General features: G+C 47.2%; 1 protein-coding gene across 3 annotated transcripts in view; it reads right to left on the reverse strand.

Annotated features, from left to right (window-relative positions):
* Positions 1 to 22066, reverse strand: part of PPEF2 (protein phosphatase with EF-hand domain 2) — a 132228-nt gene that overhangs the window by 61948 nt on the left and 48214 nt on the right. For all 3 annotated transcript variants that reach the window (XM_077276130.1, XM_077276144.1, XM_077276137.1), the window contains one exon: positions 21985 to 22042. In XM_077276130.1, coding sequence (XP_077132245.1) covers positions 21985 to 22042 — 58 coding nt within the window. The remainder of the gene's footprint in view (positions 1 to 21984; positions 22043 to 22066) is intronic.

Raw genomic sequence — 22066 nt, forward strand, 5'->3', positions numbered from 1 at the left:
TTTTGATTTGCCTCTCTAGCAATTCTACAAGCAGCTCTCACTAAAATTTTCTTGTCTTCCAGACCTCATCTTCACCACCACTGTTCCTGCTAACTGTCATTTCTTAATTACATTTTGAACTAAGGAAAATGCAACTTGAAAATGCTTTGCAATCTTCTTATAGCCTTCCCCTGCTTTGTGAGCCTTCACCATTTTCATTTCCAGAGGGCTAAGCAGCTGATTAGAAGAACCTGTGGCTGCAGGTTTTTGGCACAAAGTTATAGGAGGCTGGGTTTTTATAAAGATGTGAAATTTGCATCACCTGGCCTTTCCCAACGATGATAGTGAACAAGCCATAACCCAAAAAGGCTAATTAAGGTCTGAAACCTTGGTCAACAATATCTGAGCACACAAATCTCCAAGGGTACCAAAGTTTTGCATTGGACAATTTTTCTTTTTGTAATTTTTAAAATGTTAAAAAATTATATATATATTTTTTGTAATTTTTAGAATGTAAATGTAAAAAATTACAATATGTTCTTTTTTTTGCATAAAATACAAAGGAAAGATGTCATGTTTCACTTTAGGCATTTTAGAGATCATTTCATCTTCAACTAGCTTAACTGTTCACAATAACAGTAATTTTGAGCAGGGGTGCCCAAACTTTTACATGCATTACATTCATACCTTGATTATAGTATTTAGTAGGGGCATTTTTGAGAAATTCATCCTTGAAGTTTTATTCTCAAGTACAGTGGGACGCAGTGGCATAACTACAAAGTTATGGGCCCCGGTGCGAACTTCCAAATGGGGCCCCCCCTGTAGCCCTGCCATACAACTCAATGTAACCCCCATAGAATACAATGCAGCCCCCCTCATAGTATAATGCAGCCCCTCCATACAGGGGCAGTGAGAAAAACACGAGCAAATGGTGACGAGGGGGCAGGGGAGAGGGCACAAGGGGACTAGGGGAGACAGGCACAAGGGTAACATAGGGGGGCTAGGGAGCAAGGAAGACAGGCACAAGGGGACACATGGGGGCTAGGAGGCAGGGGAGAAGGTTACAAGGGGACTAGTGGGCAAGGGAGACTGACACAGGGGGACAAGGGAGACTGACACAAGGGGCCTAGTGGGCAAGGGAGCCTGACACAAGGGGCACACGGGGACAAGTGGGCAAGGGAGACTGACACAAGGGGCACATGGGGACTAGTGGGCAAGGGATACAAGCACAAGGGGACACAGGGACAAGTGGGAAAGGGAGACTGACACACAGGGACTAGTGGGCAAGGGAGACTGACACAAGCACAAGGGGACAAAGGAGACAAGCACATGGGGACACACAGGGACTAATGGGCAAGGGAGACTGGCACACGGGGACAAGGGACACAAGCATAAGGGGACAAGGGAGACAGGCTCAAGGGGACACACGGGCCCCTGACCTGCCAGAGCCACTTGGGGCGGCGACTGCTGCAACTGTGGTAATTACGCCCCTGCCTCACACACACACACACTACAGATATCACACACACACACTACAGATATCACACACACACACTACGATATCACACACACATACTACAGATATCACACACACACACACTACGATATCACACACACACACATACTACAGATATAACACACACACACATACTACAGATATCACACACACGCACATACTACAGATATCACACACACACACTACAGATATCACACACACACACACTACAGATATCACACACACACACACACATACTACAGATATCACACACACACACCTAGAGATGCTGGAAAAGCGTGCGTTGTAGACTGATCTGAGTTGGCTCGATTCTCTACGATGAGAGAGTATACACTGGTGTGACCCATGCCTAAAGCCGAGTAGAGGGTCTGGCTATCTCCAGCAGCTCCATAGACAACGCATGGAGCGGAGGTCGAGCACCTGCACCTCCACTCAAGCCAGGGCGAGCCCAGCTCCCAGCCCCATTCTCTTGTATCACTTAGGGGCCCCAGCAGTCAGACCCCAGTGATCAGTGATAGGATAGGGGATGACTTCCTTTCTTCTTGGGAATAACCCTTTAACTATAAACTCACCTTTGCCTTCATTCCTGATTCTTGTTGAACTATTCCAGTCATAGGCAGTAAGAGGACTGCGACCAGCAGGTCCAGATGTGAAGCAGAGGGGCAATACTAGGGTGCAGTATGGCCCGTCACAGCCCTATTATCTGCAGGTTTGGGGCACTAGTGGGGAATGTGTGGACACCATGGAGCTGATGATGCACAGTGCAGGTATTTCCCCCCCAGTGTGGGTGATGCAGCAGATCGTGCCCATGCTATTTGTGCCCTCTGATGACATGGGCTATTTCCAGGTCCCCTGTGTATATATACACGGTGCGGGCCGGGAACAGTCGCACACAGCTCCTCCTGCACCATGCCCGCCTTCTCCTACCTCCCACAGGCACACGGCAGCGATCACAAGTCACCCACTTCAGACCCATGCATGCAGTTCTCTGCACCCCAACTCCAGAAGAGCCAGGAGCCGCCGCCGTCCTCCTCCCCTCCGGACCTGCGTACATGGCTGAGCGACATGGTGCAGCAGGAAAGCATCAGGCCGGCATCACCGGAGGAGAGTGGCCAGTACTGGCTCCCCGGCCCCTCCGATCAGGGCCCCCGGCACCCCCGCATTGTGCCACCCTGGGTGGCCCGCACCCCCCTTCCTACGCCACTGGTTGCCATGCAGGAGGAATCTCCTGCACTGCAACATGGTGTTGGGTGCCTCTGACCTGCCGGGCCCGGGCCCCTGACCTGCCGGGCCCGGTCGCACTGGCGACCGCTGCGACCACGGTAGTTACGCCCCTGGTGGGACGGTTACCACATTATGAGCGCTGTTACGCTCTCTTCCTTTTCACAACCCACTGTCAACATCCGGTCTTTCATTCACAGGTCACTCTTCTATCAGTGACATGTCTTCCCTGCGAAGGCTATGATATTGCCTGGGTTTGTTTAATCAGAAGGGGAGGCACATACGCAGAAAGCTCCTAATTATGTGGTGAGATCAATGGACGAGCTCCCGCAATATCATAATGAGCCACTGAGCATGTGCCATCTTTGCCCAGGTTGTTTTTTTCAGAAGCATCAGCGCGCAAACAGTTTACTCCTAATTATGTTGCAGGAGCAGGTCCATTGATCTCATCACATCAGTAGACGCTCACTGTGCATGTGCCACCTTTTCTGATGCATGCAAGCAAGGCCAGGACAAGATATTTTGGTGCCCTAGGCAGATTAAACTAATGGCGCCCCTCCCACACCGATGAACCCTCAGCACCCAAGTAAAGGAATGTGTCAGAGACTAAGATAAAAGGACCCCTAAAGTATCCCCCCCCTTTTTTTTACCAAATAATACCAGGAAAAGTTAAAAAAAGGTATGTATTTTACGCGCGAGGCTCAATAGGAAGTGGGTCTGTATGGTTTCAATTAAAGTGTCTGTAGGATAGCTGCGGAGACACCATCACGTGTTTCTCAACGCAAGCAGTGAATAGCCAGACCTTTCCCCGGGAAGGAACAACCACGGGAAGGGCAGCATCCAATAAAGGAAAACATCCAATACAGGAAAACCACCTATGCCAAGCATGGTATCCATCCACAGACAGCTGTTTCGGGGTGTTTGCCCCTCATCAGTGTGGAGTAGGAATCTGGCTATTAGGAGCAGTGCCTAGTAAAAGGCTGTGAAGGAACAGATGATTGGCCTCGGGGAGACCAAAACATCCAACACCGCGGAGACACCATCACGTGTTTCTCAACGCAGTGATCCAGAACACTGCCCCCATCCCTTATGGGAAATATGCAAATGCATGTAGGATAGCTGCGGAGACACCATCACGTGTTTCTCAACGCAAGCAGTGAATAGCCAGACCTTTCCCTGGGAAGGAACAACCACGGGAAGGGCAGCATCCAATAAAGGAAAACATCCAATACAGAAAAACCACCTATGCCAAGCATGGTATCCATCCACAGACAGCTGTTTCGGGGTGTTTGCCCCTCATCAGTATGGAGTAGGAATCTGGCTATTAGGAGCAGTGCCTAGTAAAAGGCTGTGAAGGAACAGATGATTGGCCTCGGGGAGACCAAAACATCCAACACCGCGGAGACACCATCACGTGTTTCTCAACGCAGTGATCCAGAACACTGCCCCCATCCCTTATGGGAAATATGCAAATGCATGTAGGATAGCGGCAGAGACACCATCACGTGTTTCTCAACGCAAGCAGTGAATAGCCAGACCTTTCCCCGGGAAGGAACAACCACGGCAAGGGCAGCATCCAATAAAGGAAAACATCCAATACAGGAAAACCACCTATGCCAAGCATGGTATCCATCCGCAGACAGCTGTTTCGGGGTGTTTGCCCCTCATCAGTGTGGAGTAGGAATCTGGCTACTAGGAGCAGTGCCTAGTAAATGGCTGTGAAGGAACAGATGATTGGCCTCGGGGAGACCAAGACATCCAACACCGCGGAGACACCATCACGTGTTTCTCAACGCAGTGAAACAGCTGTCTGTGGATGGATACCATGCTTGGCATAGGTGGTTTTCATGTATTGGATGTTTTCCTTTATTGGATGCTGCCCTTCCCGTGGTTGTTCCTTCCCGGGGAAAGGTCTGGCTATTCACTGCTTGCGTTGAGAAACACGTGATGGTGTCTCCGCAGCTATCCTACATGCATTTGCATATTTCCCATAAGGGATGGGGGCAGTGTTCTGGATCACTGCGTTGAGAAACACGTGATGGTGTCTCCGCGGTGTTGGATGTTTTGGTCTCCCCGAGGCCAATCATCTGTTCCTTCACAGCCTTTTACTAGGCACTGCTCCTTATAGCCAGATTCCTACTCCACACTGATGAGAGGCAAACACCCCAAAACAGCTGTCTGTGGATGGATACCATGCTTGGCATAGGTGGTTTCCTGTATTGGATGTTTTCCTTTATTGGATGCTGCCCTTCCCGTGGTTGTTCCTTCCCGGGGAAAGGTCTGGCTATTCACTGCTTGCGTTGAGAAACACGTGATGGTGTCTCCGCAGCTATCCTACATGCATTTGCATATTTCCCATAAGGGATGGGGGCAGTGTTCTGGATCACTGCGTTGAGAAAGACGTGATGGTGTCTCCGCGGTGTTGGATGTTTTGGTCTCCCCGAGGCCAATCATCTGTTCCTTCACAGCCTTTTACTAGGCACTGCTCCTTATAGCCAGATTCCTACTCCACACTGATGAGGGGAAAACACCCCGAAACAGCTGTCTGTGGATGGATACCATGCTTGGCATAGGTGGTTTTCCTGTATTGGATGTTTTCCTTTATTGGATGCTGCCCTTCCCGTGGTTGTTCCTTCCCGGGGAAAGGTCTGGCTATTCACTGCTTGCGTTGAGAAACACGTGATGGTGTCTCCGCAGCTATCCTACATGCATTTGCATATTTCCCATAAGGGATGGGGGCAGTGTTCTGGATCACTGCGTTGAGAAAAACGTGATGGTGTCTCCGCGGTGTTGGATGTTTTGGTCTCCCCGAGGCCAATCATCTGTTCCTTCACAGCCTTTTACTAGGCACTGCTCCTCATAGCCAGATTCCTACTCCACACTGATGAGGGGCAAACACCCCGAAACAGCTGTCTGTGGATGGATACCATGCTTGGCATAGGTGGTTTTCCTGTATTGGATGTTTTCCTTTATTGGATGCTGCCCTTCCCGTGGTTGTTCCTTCCCGGGGAAAGGTCTGGCTATTCACTGCTTGCGTTGAGAAACACGTGATGGTGTCTCCGCAGCTATCCTACATGCATTTGCATATTTCCCATAAGGGATGGGGGCAGTGTTCTGGATCACTGCGTTGAGAAAGACGTGATGGTGTCTCCGCGGTGTTGGATGTTTTGGTCTCCCCGAGGCCAATCATCTGTTCCTTCACAGCCTTTTACTAGGCACTGCTCCTAATAGCCAGATTCCTACTCCACACTGATGAGGGGCAAACACCCCGAAACAGCTGTCTGTGGATGGATACCATGCTTGGCATAGGTGGTTTTCCTGTATTGGATGTTTTCCTTTATTGGATGCTGCCCTTCCCGTGGTTGTTCCTTCCCGGGGAAAGGTCTGGCTATTCACTGCTTGCGTTGAGAAACACGTGATGGTGTCTCCGCAGCTATCCTACATGCATTTGCATATTTCCCATAAGGGATGGGGGCAGTGTTCTGGATCACTGCGTTGAGAAACAAGTGATGGTGTCTGTTATGATCCGGTGGTAGGATCACCAAACTGACCTGATAGGTAAACCTGAATAGTAGGACAAGCTCCGGGGATGTGGAAACTATACCGATCGCAATCCTGATCCTATCCACACACACTAAAGGCAGCCGTGGAGCGTTACCTAAAAACCTAGTCGCCTCTTAACGGCCTGAGAAACTAGCTACCCCTAGAGAGAAAGCAAGCCTCACTTGCCTCAGAGAAATCACCCCAAAGTTTAGGCAGCCCCCCACAAATAATAACGGTGAGTTAAGGGGAAAATACAAACGTAGGTGTCATGATTCTCAATGGCGAGAGAACATAGCCCAGCATATATAAGAACTAGCTCTTGGAAGATGGAATCTAAACTGACCATGAACTAAACCTGCCGCACAATTAACAGTGGCCGGGTAGCGTGCCTACGTTTTATCCCTAGACGCCCAGCGCCAGCCGGAGGACTAACTAATCCTAGCAGAGGAAAATACAGTCCTGGCTCACCTCTAGAGAAATTTCCCCAAAAGGCAGACAGAGGCCCCCACATATATTGGCGGTGATTTTAGATGAAATGACAAACGTAGTATGAAAATAGGTTTAGCAAAATCGAGGTCCGCTTACTAGATAGCAGGAAGACAGAAAGGGCACTTTCATGGTCAGCTGAAAACCCTATCAAAACACCATCCAGAAATTACTTTAAGACTCTAGTATTAACTCATAACACCAGAGTGGCAATTTCAGATCACAAGAGCTTTCCAGACACAGTAACGAAACAGCAGCTGTGAACTGGAACAAAATGCAAAAACAAACAAGGACGAAAGTCCAACTTAGCTGGGAGTTGTCTAGTAGCAGGAACATGCAAAGAAAGGCTTCTGATTACATTGGTGACCGGCATGAAACTGACAGAGGAGCAAGGTTATATAGAGACTCCCACATCCTGATGAGAACAGGTGAACAGAGAGGATGATGCACACAAGTTCAATTCCACCAGTGGCCACCGGGGGAGCCCAGAATCCAATTTCACAACAGTACCCCCCCCTCAAGGAGGGGGCACCGAACCCTCACCAGAACCACCAGGGCGATCAGGATGAGCCCTATGAAAGGCACGGACAAGATCGGAGGCATGAACATCAGAGGCAGTCACCCAAGAATTATCCTCCTGACCGTATCCCTTCCATTTGACCAGATACTGGAGTTTCCGTCTGGAAACACGGGAGTCTAAGATCTTTTCCACAACGTACTCCAACTCACCCTCAACCAACACCGGAGCAGGAGGCTCAACGGAAGGCACAACCGGTACCTCATACCTGCGCAATAATGACCGATGAAAAACATTATGAATAGAAAAAGATGCAGGGAGGTCCAAACGGAAGGACACAGGGTTAAGAATCTCCAATATCTTGTACGGGCCGATGAACCGAGGCTTAAACTTAGGAGAAGAAACCCTCATAGGGACAAAACGAGAAGACAACCACACCAAGTCCCCAACACAAAGCCGAGGACCAACACGACGACGGCGGTTGGCAAAAAGCTGAGTCTTCTCCTGGGACAACTTCAAATTGTCCACTACCTGCCCCCAAATCTGATGCAACCTCTCCACCACAGCATCCACTCCAGGACGATCCGAAGATTCCACCTGACCGGAGGAAAATCGAGGATGAAACCCCGAATTACAGAAAAACGGGGACACCAAGGTGGCAGAGCTGGCCCGATTATTGAGGGCGAACTCCGCCAATGGCAAAAAAGCAACCCAATCATCCTGATCCGCAGACACAAAACACCTCAAATATGTCTCCAAGGTCTGATTAGTCCGCTCGGTCTGGCCATTAGTCTGAGGATGGAAAGCAGACGAAAAAGACAAATCTATGCCCATCCTAGCACAGAATGCCCGCCAAAATCTAGACACGAATTGGGTCCCTCTGTCAGAAACGATATTCTCCGGAATACCATGCAAACGAACAACATTTTGAAAAAACAGAGGAACCAACTCGGAAGAAGAAGGCAACTTAGGCAAGGGAACCAAATGGACCATCTTAGAGAAACGGTCACACACCACCCAGATGACAGACATCTTCTGAGAAACAGGCAGATCCGAAATAAAATCCATCGAGATGTGCGTCCAAGGCCTCTTCGGAATAGGCAAGGGCAACAACAATCCACTAGCCCGAGAACAACAAGGCTTGGCCCGAGCACAAACGTCACAAGACTGCACAAAGCCTCGCACATCTCGTGACAGGGAAGGCCACCAGAAGGACCTTGCCACCAAATCCCTGGTACCAAAGATTCCAGGATGACCTGCCAACGCAGAAGAATGAACCTCAGAGATGACTCTACTGGTCCAATCATCAGGAACAAACAGTCTACCAGGTGGGCAACGATCCGGTCTATCCGCCTGAAACTCCTGCAAGGCCCGCCGCAGGTCTGGAGAAACGGCAGACAATATCACTCCATCCTTAAGGATACCTGTGGGCTCAGAATTACCAGGGGAGTCAGGCTCAAAACTCCTAGAAAGGGCATCCGCCTTAACATTCTTAGAACCCGGTAGGTATGACACCACAAAATTAAACCGAGAGAAAAACAACGACCAGCGCGCCTGTCTAGGATTCAGGCGCCTGGCAGACTCAAGGTAAATTAAATTTTTGTGGTCAGTCAATACCACCACCTGATGTCTGGCCCCCTCAAGCCAGTGACGCCACTCCTCAAAAGCCCACTTCATGGCCAAAAGCTCCCGATTCCCAATATCATAATTCCGCTCGGCGGGCGAAAATTTACGGGAAAAAAAAGCACAAGGTCTCATCACGGGGCAGTCGGAACTTCTCTGCGACAACACCGCCCCAGCTCCGATTTCAGAAGCGTCGACCTCAACCTGAAAAGGAAGAGCAACATCAGGCTGACGCAACACAGGGGCGGAAGAAAAGCGGCGCTTAAGCTCCCGAAAGGCCTCCACAGCATCAGGGGACCAATCAGCAACATCAGCACCCTTCTTAGTCAAATCACTCAATGGTTTAACAACATCAGAAAAACCAGCAATAAATCGACGATAAAAGTTAGCAAAGCCCAAAAATTTCTGAAGACTCTTAAGAGAAGAGGGTTGCGTCCAATCACAAATAGCCTGAACCTTGACAGGATCCATCTCGATGGAAGAGGGGGAAAAAATGTATCCCAAGAAGGAAATCTTTTGAACCCCAAAAACGCACTTAGAACCCTTCACACACAAGGAATTAGACCGCAAAACCTGAAAAACCCTCCTGACCTGCTGGACATGAGAGTCCCAGTCATCCGAAAAAATCAGAATATCATCCAGATACACAATCATAAATTTATCCAAATAATCGCGGAAAATGTCATGCATAAAGGACTGGAAGACTGAAGGGGCATTTGAAAGACCAAAAGGCATCACCAAATACTCAAAGTGGCCCTCGGGCGTATTAAATGCGGTTTTCCACTCATCCCCCTGCTTGATTCGCACCAAATTATACGCCCCACGGAGATCAATCTTAGAGAACCACTTGGCCCCCTTTATACGAGCAAACAAATCAGTCAGCAGTGGTAACGTATATTGATATTTAACCGTGATTTTATTCAAAAGCCGATAATCAATACACGGCCTCAAAGAGCCATCTTTCTTAGACACAAAGAAAAAACCGGCTCCTAAGGGAGATGACGAAGGACGAATATGTCCCTTTTCCAAGGACTCCTTTATATATTCTCGCATAGCAGCGTGTTCAGGCACAGACAGATTAAATAAACGACCCTTAGGGTATTTACTACCCGGAATCAAATCTATGGCACAATCGCACTCCCGGTGCGGAGGTAGTGAACCAAGCTTGGGTTCTTCAAAAACGTCACGATAGTCAGACAAGAATTCAGGAATCTCAGAGGGAATAGATGATGAAATGGAAACCAAAGGTACGTCCCCATGAGTCCCTTTACATCCCCAGCTTAACACAGACATAGCTTTCCAGTCGAGGACTGGGTTATGAGATTGCAGCCATGGCAATCCTAGCACCAAAACATCATGTAGATTATACAGCACCAGAAAGCGAATAATCTCCTGGTGATCCGGATTAATACGCATAGTTACTTGTGTCCAGTATTGTGGTTTATTACTAGCCAATGGGGTGGAGTCAATCCCCTTCAGAGGTATAGGAGCTTCCAAAGGCTCCAAATCATACCCACAGCGTTTGGCAAAGGACCAATCCATAAGACTCAAAGCGGCGCCAGAGTCGACATAGGCGTCCGCGGTAATAGATGATAAAGAACAAATCAGGGTCACAGATAGAATAAACTTAGACTGTAAAGTGCTAATTGAAACAGACTTGTCAAGCTTCTTAGTACGCTTAGAGCATGCTGATATAACATGAGTTGAATCACCACAATAGAAGCACAACCCATTTTTTCGTCTAAAATTCTGCCGCTCGCTTCTGGACAGAATTCTATCACATTGCATATTTTCTGGCGTCTTCTCAGTAGACACCGCCAAATGGTGCACAGGTTTGCGCTCCCGCAGACGCCTATCGATCTGAATAGCCATTGTCATGGACTCATTCAGACCCGCAGGCACAGGGAACCCCACCATAACATCCTTAATGGCATCAGAGAGACCTTCTCTGAAAATCGCCGCCAGGGCGCACTCATTCCACTGAGTAAGCACAGACCATTTTCGGAATTTTTGGCAGTATATTTCAGCTTCATCTTGCCCCTGAGATAGGGACATCAAAGCTTTTTCCGCCTGAAGCTCTAAATGAGGTTCCTCATAAAGCAACCCCAAGGCCAGAAAAAACGCATCCACATTGAGCAACGCAGGATCCCCTGGTGTCAATGCAAAAGCCCAATCTTGAGGGTCGCCCCGGAGCAAGGAAATTACAATCCTGACCTGCTGTGCAGGATCTCCGGCAGAGCGAGACTTCAGGGACAAAAACAATTTGCAATTATTTTTAAAATTTTGAAAGCAAGATCTATTCCCTGAAAAAAATTCAGGCAAAGGAATTCTAGGTTCAGACATAGGTGCATGAACAACAAAATCTTGCAAATTTTGTACCTTCGTGGTGAGATTATTCAAACCTGTAGCTACACTCTGAAGATCCATTTCAAACAGGTGAACACAGAGCCATTCAAGGATTAGAAGGAGAGAAAGAGAGGAAGGCTGCAGTATAGGCAGACTAGCAAGTGATTCAATTATGAGCACACTCAGAACTAGAGAAAAAAAAAAAAAAAAATTTTCAGCAGACTTCTTTTTTCTCTCCTTTCTCAGCCAATAATTTAACCCTTTTGGGCCGGTCAAACTATCATGATTCTCAATGGCGAGAGAACATAGCCCAGCATATATAAGAACTAGCTCTTGGAAGATGGAATCTAAACTGACCATGAACTAAACCTGCCGCACAATTAACAGTGGCCGGGTAGCGTGCCTACGTTTTATCCCTAGACGCCCAGCGCCAGCCGGAGGACTAACTAATCCTAGCAGAGGAAAATACAGTCCTGGCTCACCTCTAGAGAAATTTCCCCAAAAGGCAGACAGAGGCCCCCACATATATTGGCGGTGATTTTAGATGAAATGACAAACGTAGTATGAAAATAGGTTTAGCAAAATCGAGGTCCGCTTACTAGATAGCAGGAAGACAGAAAGGGCACTTTCATGGTCAGCTGAAAACCCTATCAAAACACCATCCAGAAATTACTTTAAGACTCTAGTATTAACTCATAACACCAGAGTGGCAATTTCAGATCACAAGAGCTTTCCAGACACAGTAACGAAACAGCAGCTGTGAACTGGAACAAAATGCAAAAACAAACAAGGACGAAAGTCCAACTTAGCTGGGAGTTGTCTAGTAGCAGGAACATGCAAAGAAAGGCTTCTGATTACATTGGTGACCGGCATGAAACTGACAGAGGAGCAAGGTTATATAGAGACTCCCACATCCTGATGGGAACAGGTGAACAGAGAGGATGATGCACACAAGTTCAATTCCACCAGTGGCCACCGGGGGAGCCCAGAATCCAATTTCACAACACGTAGGAATGAAAAACAGGTTTAAGCAAATGAGGCCCGCTAACACTAAATAGACAGAAGATAGCAGGGATCTGTGCGGTCGGTACAAAAACTATCAAAAACTATCCACGCAGAAAGTACAAGAACCCCCACACTGACTCACGATGTGAGGGGCGCACTCTGCTCCCCAGAGCTACCAGCAAGCGAAAAATCACATATAAGCAAGCTGGACTGAACACATCATATACTGAGAAACATATTTAAGGAAACAATGAGCAAAAAGAACTAGCAAGACTTAGCTTCTCAGAAATAGACAGGTCACCAGGAGAATCCAGGAGAGGTCAGAACCAGTACTGAATACAACGACAGCAGGCAACAAGTACAGGTCCAGGTGGAGTTAAATAGGAACCAGCATAGCAGGAAATGAGGCAGCTGAGCCCAGCTCCAGACCCGCAGTATCGCTAAAGGCCACCAGAGGGAGCCCAGACGGAATTCACAACAGTACCCCCCCTTGAGGAGGGGTCACCGAACCCTCACCAGAGCCCCCAGGCCGATCAGGACGAGCCGAATGAAAGGCACGAACCAAATCGGCCGCATGGACATCAGAGGCGACAACCCAGGAATTATCCTCCTGACCATAGCCCTTCCATTTAACTAAGTACTGAAGCTTCCGTCTCGAAACACGAGAATCCAAGATCTTCTCCACCACATACTCTAATTCTCCCTCGACCAAGACCGGAGCAGGAGGGTCAACAGAAGGAACCACAGGCACCACATATCTCCGCAACAATAACCTATGGAACACATTGTGAATGGCAAATGATGCTGGGAGGTCCAAACGAAATGACACAGGGTTGAGGATTTCCAAAATCTTATAAGGACCGATGAAACGAGGCTTGAACTTAGGAGAGGAAACCTTCATCGGAACATAACGAGAAGACAATCATACCAAATCCCCCACACGAAGTCGGGGACCCACACAGCGACGGCGGTTAGCAAAGCGCTGAGCCTTCTCTTGTGACAACGTCAAATTGTCCACCACGAGGTTCCAAATCTGCTGCAACCTATCCACCACAGAATCCACCCCAGGACAGTCAGAAGGCTCAAACTGACCTGAGGAAAAACGAGGATGAAAACCAGAATTGCAATAAAAAGGCGAAACCAAAGTAGCAGAACTAGCCCGATTATTGAGGGCGAACTCAGCCAATGGCAAAAAAGTCACCCAATCATCCTGATTCGCAGAAACAAAATATCTCAGATAAGTCTCCAAGGTCTGATTAGTTCGTTCGGTTTGGCCATTCGTCTGAGGATGGAAGGCCGATGAAAAAGATAATTCAATGCCCATCTTAGCACAAAAGGACCGCCAAAATCTGGACACAAACTGGGATCCTCTGTCAGACACAATATTCTCAGGAATACCATGCAAACGAACCACATTCTGAAAAAACAGTGGAACCAAATCGGAGGAGGAAGGCAGCTTAGGCAAGGGCACCAAATGGACCATTTTAGAAAAACGATCACAAACCACCCAGATAACAGCCATCTTCTGAGAGACTGGAAGATCCGAAATAAAATCCATGGAAATATGCGTCCAGGGCGTCTTCGGGACAGGTAAAGGCAAAAGCAATCCACTGACACGAGAACAGCAAGGCTTGGCCCGAGCACAAATCCCACAGGACTGCACAAAGGAACGCACATCCCGCGACAAGGAAGGCCACCAAAAGGACCTAGCCACCAAATCCCTGGTACCAAAAATCCCAGGATGACCCGCCAACACCGAAGAATGAACCTCGGAAACAACTCTACTGGTCCATCTATCCGGGACAAACAGTCTCTCCAGTGGACAACGGTCAGGTCTATTGGCCTGAAATTCCTGCAGCACCCGTCGCAAATCAGGGGAGATGGCAGACAAAATCACCCCCTCTCTGAGGACACCAGCCGGTTCAGAAACTCCCGGAGAGTCAGGCACAAAGCTCCTAGAAAGAGCATCAGCCTTCACGTTCTTCGAACCCGGAAGGTATGAAACCACGAAATCGAAACGGGAGAAAAACAGCGACCATCGAGCCTGTCTAGGATTTAGCCGTTTAGCAGACTCGAGATAAGTCAAATTCTTGTGATCCGTCAAGACCACCACGCGATGTTTGGCTCCCTCAAGCCAATGTCGCCACTCCTCAAATGCCCATTTCATTGCCAACAACTCCCGATTACCAACATCATAATTCCGCTCGGCAGGCGAAAACTTTCTTGAAAAGAAAGCACATGGCCTCATCACAGAGCCATCAGAGCTTCTCTGTGACAAGACAGCCCCAGCTCCAATCTCAGAAGCATCAACCTCGACCTGGAAGGGCAGAGAGACATCCGGCTGACGCAAGACAGGAGCCGAAGAGAACCGACGTTTGAGCTCCTGAAAGGCCTCCACGGCCGCAGGAGACCAATTCGTCACATCAGAACCCTTCTTGGTCATATCCGTCAAAGGCTTAACCACACTGGAAAAATTAGTGATGAAGCGACGGTAAAAATTAGCAAAACCCAAGAACTTCTGAAGACTCTTTACCGATGTAGGTTGAGTCCAGTCATAAATAGCCTGGACCTTGACTGGATCCATCTCAATGGTAGAAGGAGAAAAAATAAAGCCCAAAAAGGAAACCTTCTGGACTCCGAAGAGACATTTAGAGCCCTTCACAAACAAGGCATTGGCTCGCAGGACCTGAAATACCATCCTGACCTGCTTCACATGAGATTCCCAATCATCAGAAAAGACCAAAATATCATCTAGGTACACAATCATAAACCTATCCAGATATTCTCGGAAGATATCGTGCATGAAGGACTGGAACACAGAAGGGGCATTAGAAAGCCCAAAAGGCATCACCAAGTACTCAAAATGGCCTTCGGGCGTATTGAATGCTGTTTTCCATTCATCGCCCTGCTTTATACGCACAAGATTATACGCTCCACGAAGATCTATCTTGGTGAACCAACTGGCCCCCCTAATCCGAGCAAACAGATCGGACAACAGTGGCAAAGGATACTGAAATTTGACCGTGATGTTATTTAGAAGGCGATAATCTATACAGGGTCTCAGAGAACCATACTTCTTGGCCACAAAAAAGAACCCCGCACCCAAAGGGGACGAGGACGGGCGAATATGCCCCTTCTCCAAAGACTCCTTGATATAACTCCGCATAGCGGCATGTTCTGGTACAGACAAATTAAAAAGTCGTCCCTTAGGGAACTTACTACCAGGAATCAAATTTATGGCGCAATCACAATCCCTATGAGGAGGTAGGGCACTGGACTTGGGCTCATTAAATACATCCTGGTAGTCCGACAAAAATTCAGGGATTTCAGAAGGAGTAGAAGAAGCAATAGACACCAAAGGAGCATCGCCATGAATCCCCTGGCAACCCCAACTTGACACAGACATTGCTTTCCAATCCAGGACTGGATTATGAGCCTGCAGCCATGGCAGACCTAACACGACAACATCATGCAAATTATGTAACACAAGAAAGCGAATCACCTCCTGATGTGCAGGAGTCATGCACATGGTCACTTGAGCCCAGTACTGAGGTTTATTCTTGGCCAATGGCGTGGCATCAATTCCCTTTAGTGGAATAGGGAATTGCAAAGGCTCCAAGATAAAACCACAGAGCCTGGCAAAAGACAAATCCATCAAATTCAGGGCAGCACCTGAATCCACAAAAGCCATAACTGAGTAGGATGACAGAGAGCAAATCAAAGTAACAGACAAAATGAATTTAGGCTGTACAGTACCAATGGTGACAGACTTATCGAAGTTTTTTATGCGCTTAGAACAATCTGAGATAACATGAGCAGAATCACCACAGTAAAAGCACAACCCATTCTGACGTCTGTGATTTTGCCGTTCAATTCTGGTCAGAATCCTGTCACATTGCATAGACTCAGGCTTCTGCTCAGAAAATACCGCCAGATGGTGCACTGGTTTGCGCTCCCGTAAGCGCCGATCAATCTGAATGGCCAAAGACATTGACTCATTCAGACCCGCAGGCGTGGGGAACCCCACCATAACATCCTTAATGGCTTCAGAAAGACCCTTTCTGAAAATCGCTGCCAGGGCACACTCATTCCATTGAGTGAGCACAGACAATTTCCTAAACTTCTGACAGAAAATCTCTGCTTCATCCTGACCCTGGGAGAGAGCCTTTTCTGCTTGGTCTACCAGATTAGGTTCCTCATAAAGCACTCCAAGTGCCAGAAAAAACGCATCCACATTTTGCAATGCAGGATCTCCCGGCGCCAGAGAGAATGCCCAATCTTGAGGGTCACCACGCAACAAAGAAATAATAATTTTAACTTGCTGAACCAGATCACCAGAGGAACGAGGTCTCAGAGAAAGAAATAATTTGCAATTATTTTTAAAGTTCAAAAACCTAGATCTGTCTCCGGAGAACAGCTCAGGAATAGGTATCTTAGGCTCTGACATAGGACTGCGGACTACATAATCCTGAATGCCTTGTACCCTAGCAGTGAGATGATCCACACTAGAAGACAGACTCTGAAGGTCCATAGCTGCAGCTGAATTCTGAACCACCCAGAGATTAAGGGGAGGAGAGAGGCTAGACACACTGCAGAGGAAAAAAAAAAAAAAAAAATGAACTCAGGATTTCTCTTATCCCTCTTTTGCGATGCATTAACTCTTTACTGGCCTGCTGTACTGTTATGATCCGGTGGGAGGATTACCAAACTGACCTGATAGGTAAACCTGAATAGTAGGACAAGCTCCGGGGATGTGGAAACTATACCGACCGCAATCCTGATCCTATCCACACACACTAAAGGCAGCCGTGGAGCGTTACCTAAAAACCTAGATGCCTCTTCACGGCCTGAGAAACTAGCTACCCCTAGAGAGAAAGCAAGCCTCACTTGCCTCAGAGAAATCACCCCTGTATTGGATGTTTTCCTTTATTGGATGCTGCCCTTCCCGTGGTTGTTCCTTCCCGGGGAAAGGTCTGGCTATTCACTGCTTGCGTTGAGAAACACGTGATGGTGTCTCCGCAGCTATCCTACATGCATTTGCATATTTTCCATAAGGGATGGGGGCAGTGTTCTGGATCACTGCTCTGAGAAACACGTGATGGTGTCTCCGCGGTGTTGGATGTTTTGGTCTCCCCGAGGCCAATCATCTGTTCCTTCACAGCCTTTTACTAGGCACTGCTCCTAATAGCCAGATTCCTACTCCACACTGATGAGGGGCAAACACCCCGAAACAGCTGTCTGTGGATGGATACCATGCTTGGCATAGGTGGTTTTCCTGTATTGGATGTTTTCCTTTATTGGATGCTGCCCTTCCCATGGTTGTTCCTTCCCGGGGAAAGGTCTGGCTATTCACTGCTTGCGTTGAGAAACACGTGATGGTGTCTCCGCAGCTATCCTACATGCATTTGCATATTTCCCATAAGGGATGGGGGCAGTGTTCTGGATCACTGCGTTGAGAAACACGTGATGGTGTCTCCGCGGTGTTGGATGTTTTGGTCTCCCCGAGGCCAATCATCAATTAAAGTGTCTATCATTTGGCAGATGCCCTAATGGAATATAAACAGTTGAAGCGATACGGATACGTATGATTGATTTTAAAGATGCCCTCCCTTCTCCTCCTGTCCAAATTTTTCTTCTCTCAATATATTGCAGTCATCTTATTATATAGCACTTGGTGCTTATAATTGCTCATTTCTCCTTTCTACCCATATAATTCTTCCTTATTTTGCATTAGGTCTATGACAATGTGATTTAAAACTGACTAGTTGAGGCTGTTTGTATCTCATGAACCAACAACATCCAGCATTTCCTTACCATTGTTAAGGACATACTGGGAGTTATTATAATCAGTCATTACAAGACTGCAGACCATACAGGAACCACAACACTGATGAGAATTAGTCAGTATCAACAAGTAAACATTTACATCCAGGTTCCATATAGGTGACCTCTTCTATGATAAAGCCTTTTCTTTCTTTTTGTCTCCATCTTGTCCAGACGCCATCATGACATTTCACATCCACAGCTCTTCTCTGCAGACTTCCCTGTTCTCCGGTTGTCTGCAACACATCCCAACAAGGTGCCCTCTAAAAATAACAGTGTTATTAAAATGCCCTCTGAATAAACAACATCTGTCCATACTATGCACTAAATAAGCCTCCTACGGTATATGGCCTCCACATTGTTCACCTTAATGAGCTATAACCACCACACTGTCTGCCATTATTAGCTATAACCACCACACCGCCCATACTTATGAACCATGGCCGTCTCCTCTCTAGTTTTCCCTTACACACTCTATATCTCCACACTGTCCCCCGCCATGCTAACCTCTCTCCATACTATGCCCCCATTTCACGCTGCCCCTCTCCATATCCATTCTTTGCCCCTTTTCACACTATGCCTCCTAATGCTGCCCACCATCTTGTTCTCTCCAAACTGTATCCCCCCTCACCCTGTTCTCCTACACGGTATGATGGTGACCACAGCCATCAATACAGTGTGATATCCACAACATCTCAATATACACTATGATGTCCACCACATGCCCTCAATATACAGTATGATGTCCCCACAGCCCCTACACAATGATGCCCCCACATATTCTATATAGTATGATGGCCCCACAGTGCAGGTATGACCTCCCACACCACACAGCTGCCAGTATAATGTCCCCCACAGCTCCTAGTATAATGTTCCCTACAGTCTCTGATATAATATGATATCCCCCAGCCAGCCCCTCGTATGTCTCTGCAACCAGCCCGACTTATATTCCTCCACAGCCAGCCCCTCGTATATCCCCCATAACCAACCCCGCTTATGTCCCCCACAGACAGCCCCACATATGTCCCCCCACAGCCACCTACATATGTCCTCCTTTGCCAGCCCTACATATGTCCCCCAAAGGCAGCCCCCATATGTTCCTCATAGCCAGCCCCACATATGTCTCACATAACCACCCCTACATATTTCCCACATAGCCAGCCCTATATACAGCTCTGGGAAAAATTAAGAGACCTCTGCAAAATTTTCAGTTTGTTTGATTTTTCTCTTTTTAGGTATATTTTTGAGTAAATGTAAATTGTTCTTTTATTCTGTAAACTACTGACAACATGTCTCCGAAGTTCCAAGCAATACATTTTGTATTTATTTTCTGAAAATGAGAAATGGTCAAAATAACAAAAAAATGCATTGCTTGCAGACCTCAAATAATGCAAAAAAACCAAGCTCATAATCATTTAGAAACAACAATACTAATGTTTTAACTCAGGAAGAGTTTAGAAATCAATATTTTGTGGAATAACCATGATTTTTAATCACAGCTTTCTTGCGTCTTGGCATGCTTTCCACCAGTCTTTCACACTGCTTTTGGGTGACCTTATGCCACTCCTAGTACAAAAATTTAAGCAGTTCTTCTTTGTTTGATGACTTTTGACTATCCATCTTCCTCTTGATTAAATTCCAGAGGTTTTCAATGGGGTTCAGGTCTGGAGATTGGGCTGGCCATGACAGGGATTTCATGGGATGATTCTTCATCCACACCTTGATTGACCTAGCTGTGTGGCATGGCGCCTTGTCCTGCTGTAAAAACCAGTCCTCAGAGTTGGGGAACATTGCCTGAGCTGAAGGAATCAACTGTTTTTCCAGGATAACCTTGTATAACCTTCGCAAAGATTAACCTTCTAATTCCAGCCTTGCTGAAGCATCCCCAGATCATCACCGATCCTCCACCAAATTTCACAGTGGCTTGTACGCCTCTCCAGGTCCCTGTCTAACCATTAGATGAGCAGGTGTTGGGCAAAGCTGAAAATTAGACTCATCAGGAACATTACCTTACTCCAGTCCTCTATGGTCCAATTCTTATGGTCTTTGGCAAACTTCAGCCTGGCTCTCCTTTGTTTCTCATTGATGATAGGCTTTATTCTAGCTTTATATGACTTGAGTCCTGCCTCTAGGAGCCTGTTACGAACTCTTCTTGCTGTTCACTTCACCCCAGCTGCCATTTGCCATTCCTTTTCTAGGTCACTTGATGTCATCCTGCAGTTGCTGAGTGACGTTCGAATAAGATGACGGTTATCCCGTCAGTGCAGAGTCGTTTTCGCCCTCTGCCAGTGTGTAGCTTTCTTGTCCCCTATGTCTGCTGCTTGACCTTCTTGTAATGGACTGCCGTCTTGGAAATTTTAAGGATGGAGGCAACATGACACTCACTGTGTCCCTCAGCTAGTAAAGCCAGAATTGAGCCCTTCTTTTCCTCACGCAAGACTTTTCTGTTTTACTTCTTTGTTATTGTTTTCATTCCTATTACTTTTGAGATATTACTAGCGCTTGTTTTGCCATCCGTCTTGTCCTATTGCAAGAGGATTGTGAACACCGCAGCAGGGTTTTTTTCATTCTTTCGTTCGTTAAATAAGATTTGGTTCAGGTGATCACCTAATCAGAAGCACATAAAGTAGAATGAGGTGTCCTCTGGCTGGAATTCAACTGACACTGGAATGGAATGGCTGTCAGACATGTAGAGAAGCTGATTTTTATAAAACTGTGCAGTGGTCTCTTATTTTTTTGCCAGAGCTGTATGTCCCACATAGCCAGCCCCACTTATGTCCCACATAGCCAGCCCTACATATGTCCCACCTAGCCAGCCCTACATATGTCCCCCATAGCCAGCCCCACGTATGTCCCCCATAGCCAGACCCTCTTATGTCCTCCATTCATTGGCAAAATATTAAAAAGGCTTATACTCACCTAATCCCGGCTCCTTGTACACCGCAGTCGCTGCCTCCTCTTGCTTCCTGTACAGCGGTAGATGCTGGATCGACATCCAACGTCCCCTACGTACGCATTCTCCAACAGGGCACAGGCAGGAAGTGGCCAGCGTTCTGCTGGAGATCCTGGCAGGGCAGGGAGCTGATTACAGCTCCTCTGCTCCTGTCCCGGGCGGTGCAGCTCTGACATCAAGTGTATTCACATCTAATAGACACAAATATGATTGAGTGCAGGAAGAGAACGATGGCCGGGGCGCAGGAAAAAGAGGGGTGAGCGATGTCAGTGACCGACACTGTTCCCTTGTGAGCCTGTACGCTGGCTGTCAATGTGCTGAATGTCTGGGGCCAAAGGAAGATACTGGGTGGCTGCAAACATTCAGCCATGGCACCCCCCCAGGTGCGCCCCACTCAGGAAGGCAGGAAGCAGCGCAATATATAGGTGCCTACCCTGCCTACCCCTCTTTCTGGCCCTGCTTGCAAGCCTGGGCAGTGATAGCTCCTGTGCACTGAGAAAAGAGTGATCTGTCAATCAAAGATCGGAGGCCAGCAGTGGCGAAATCAAAGACAGCACAGCTTAACTAGTAGTATACTGCCTGCCCCACTGGACTTGAAAATAAAACTTCAAGGATGGATTTCTCAAAAATGCACCAACAAAATATTACAAGCAAAGTATGTAATAAGCATTAAAGGGGCTTTATACCCCTTTAAATTCAGCACTAACATTTCATTTCTTTATAGATAACAATACTTGCATGCTTTCAGACTATTGATTTCCATATGGATCATAGATGATGAAGCACCAAATGTATTATATAGTATGAGCCACTGTTTTAATCTTTGCCCATCTTTAGACTGCCCTAAATTTACACTGTCTAAATTTTATTCAGGATTTGTTAATATGCTGCATTGTTTTCTATAATGGAAACTTTTTGAAGTTTGTTGTATATCATATACAGTATATTTTGGAAAACTGAAGAGATACTTACTTTCCTTGCTGGTGTTTGGAGTAAAGTGATCCATTAGGAAGTTGAAAAAATCATAAAGCTGCAAAAACAAACAAGCAATAGA

The sequence above is a fragment of the Ranitomeya variabilis genome, chromosome 1, assembly GCF_051348905.1.
Source record: "Ranitomeya variabilis isolate aRanVar5 chromosome 1, aRanVar5.hap1, whole genome shotgun sequence".
Lineage (NCBI taxonomy): Eukaryota > Metazoa > Chordata > Amphibia > Anura > Dendrobatidae > Ranitomeya > Ranitomeya variabilis.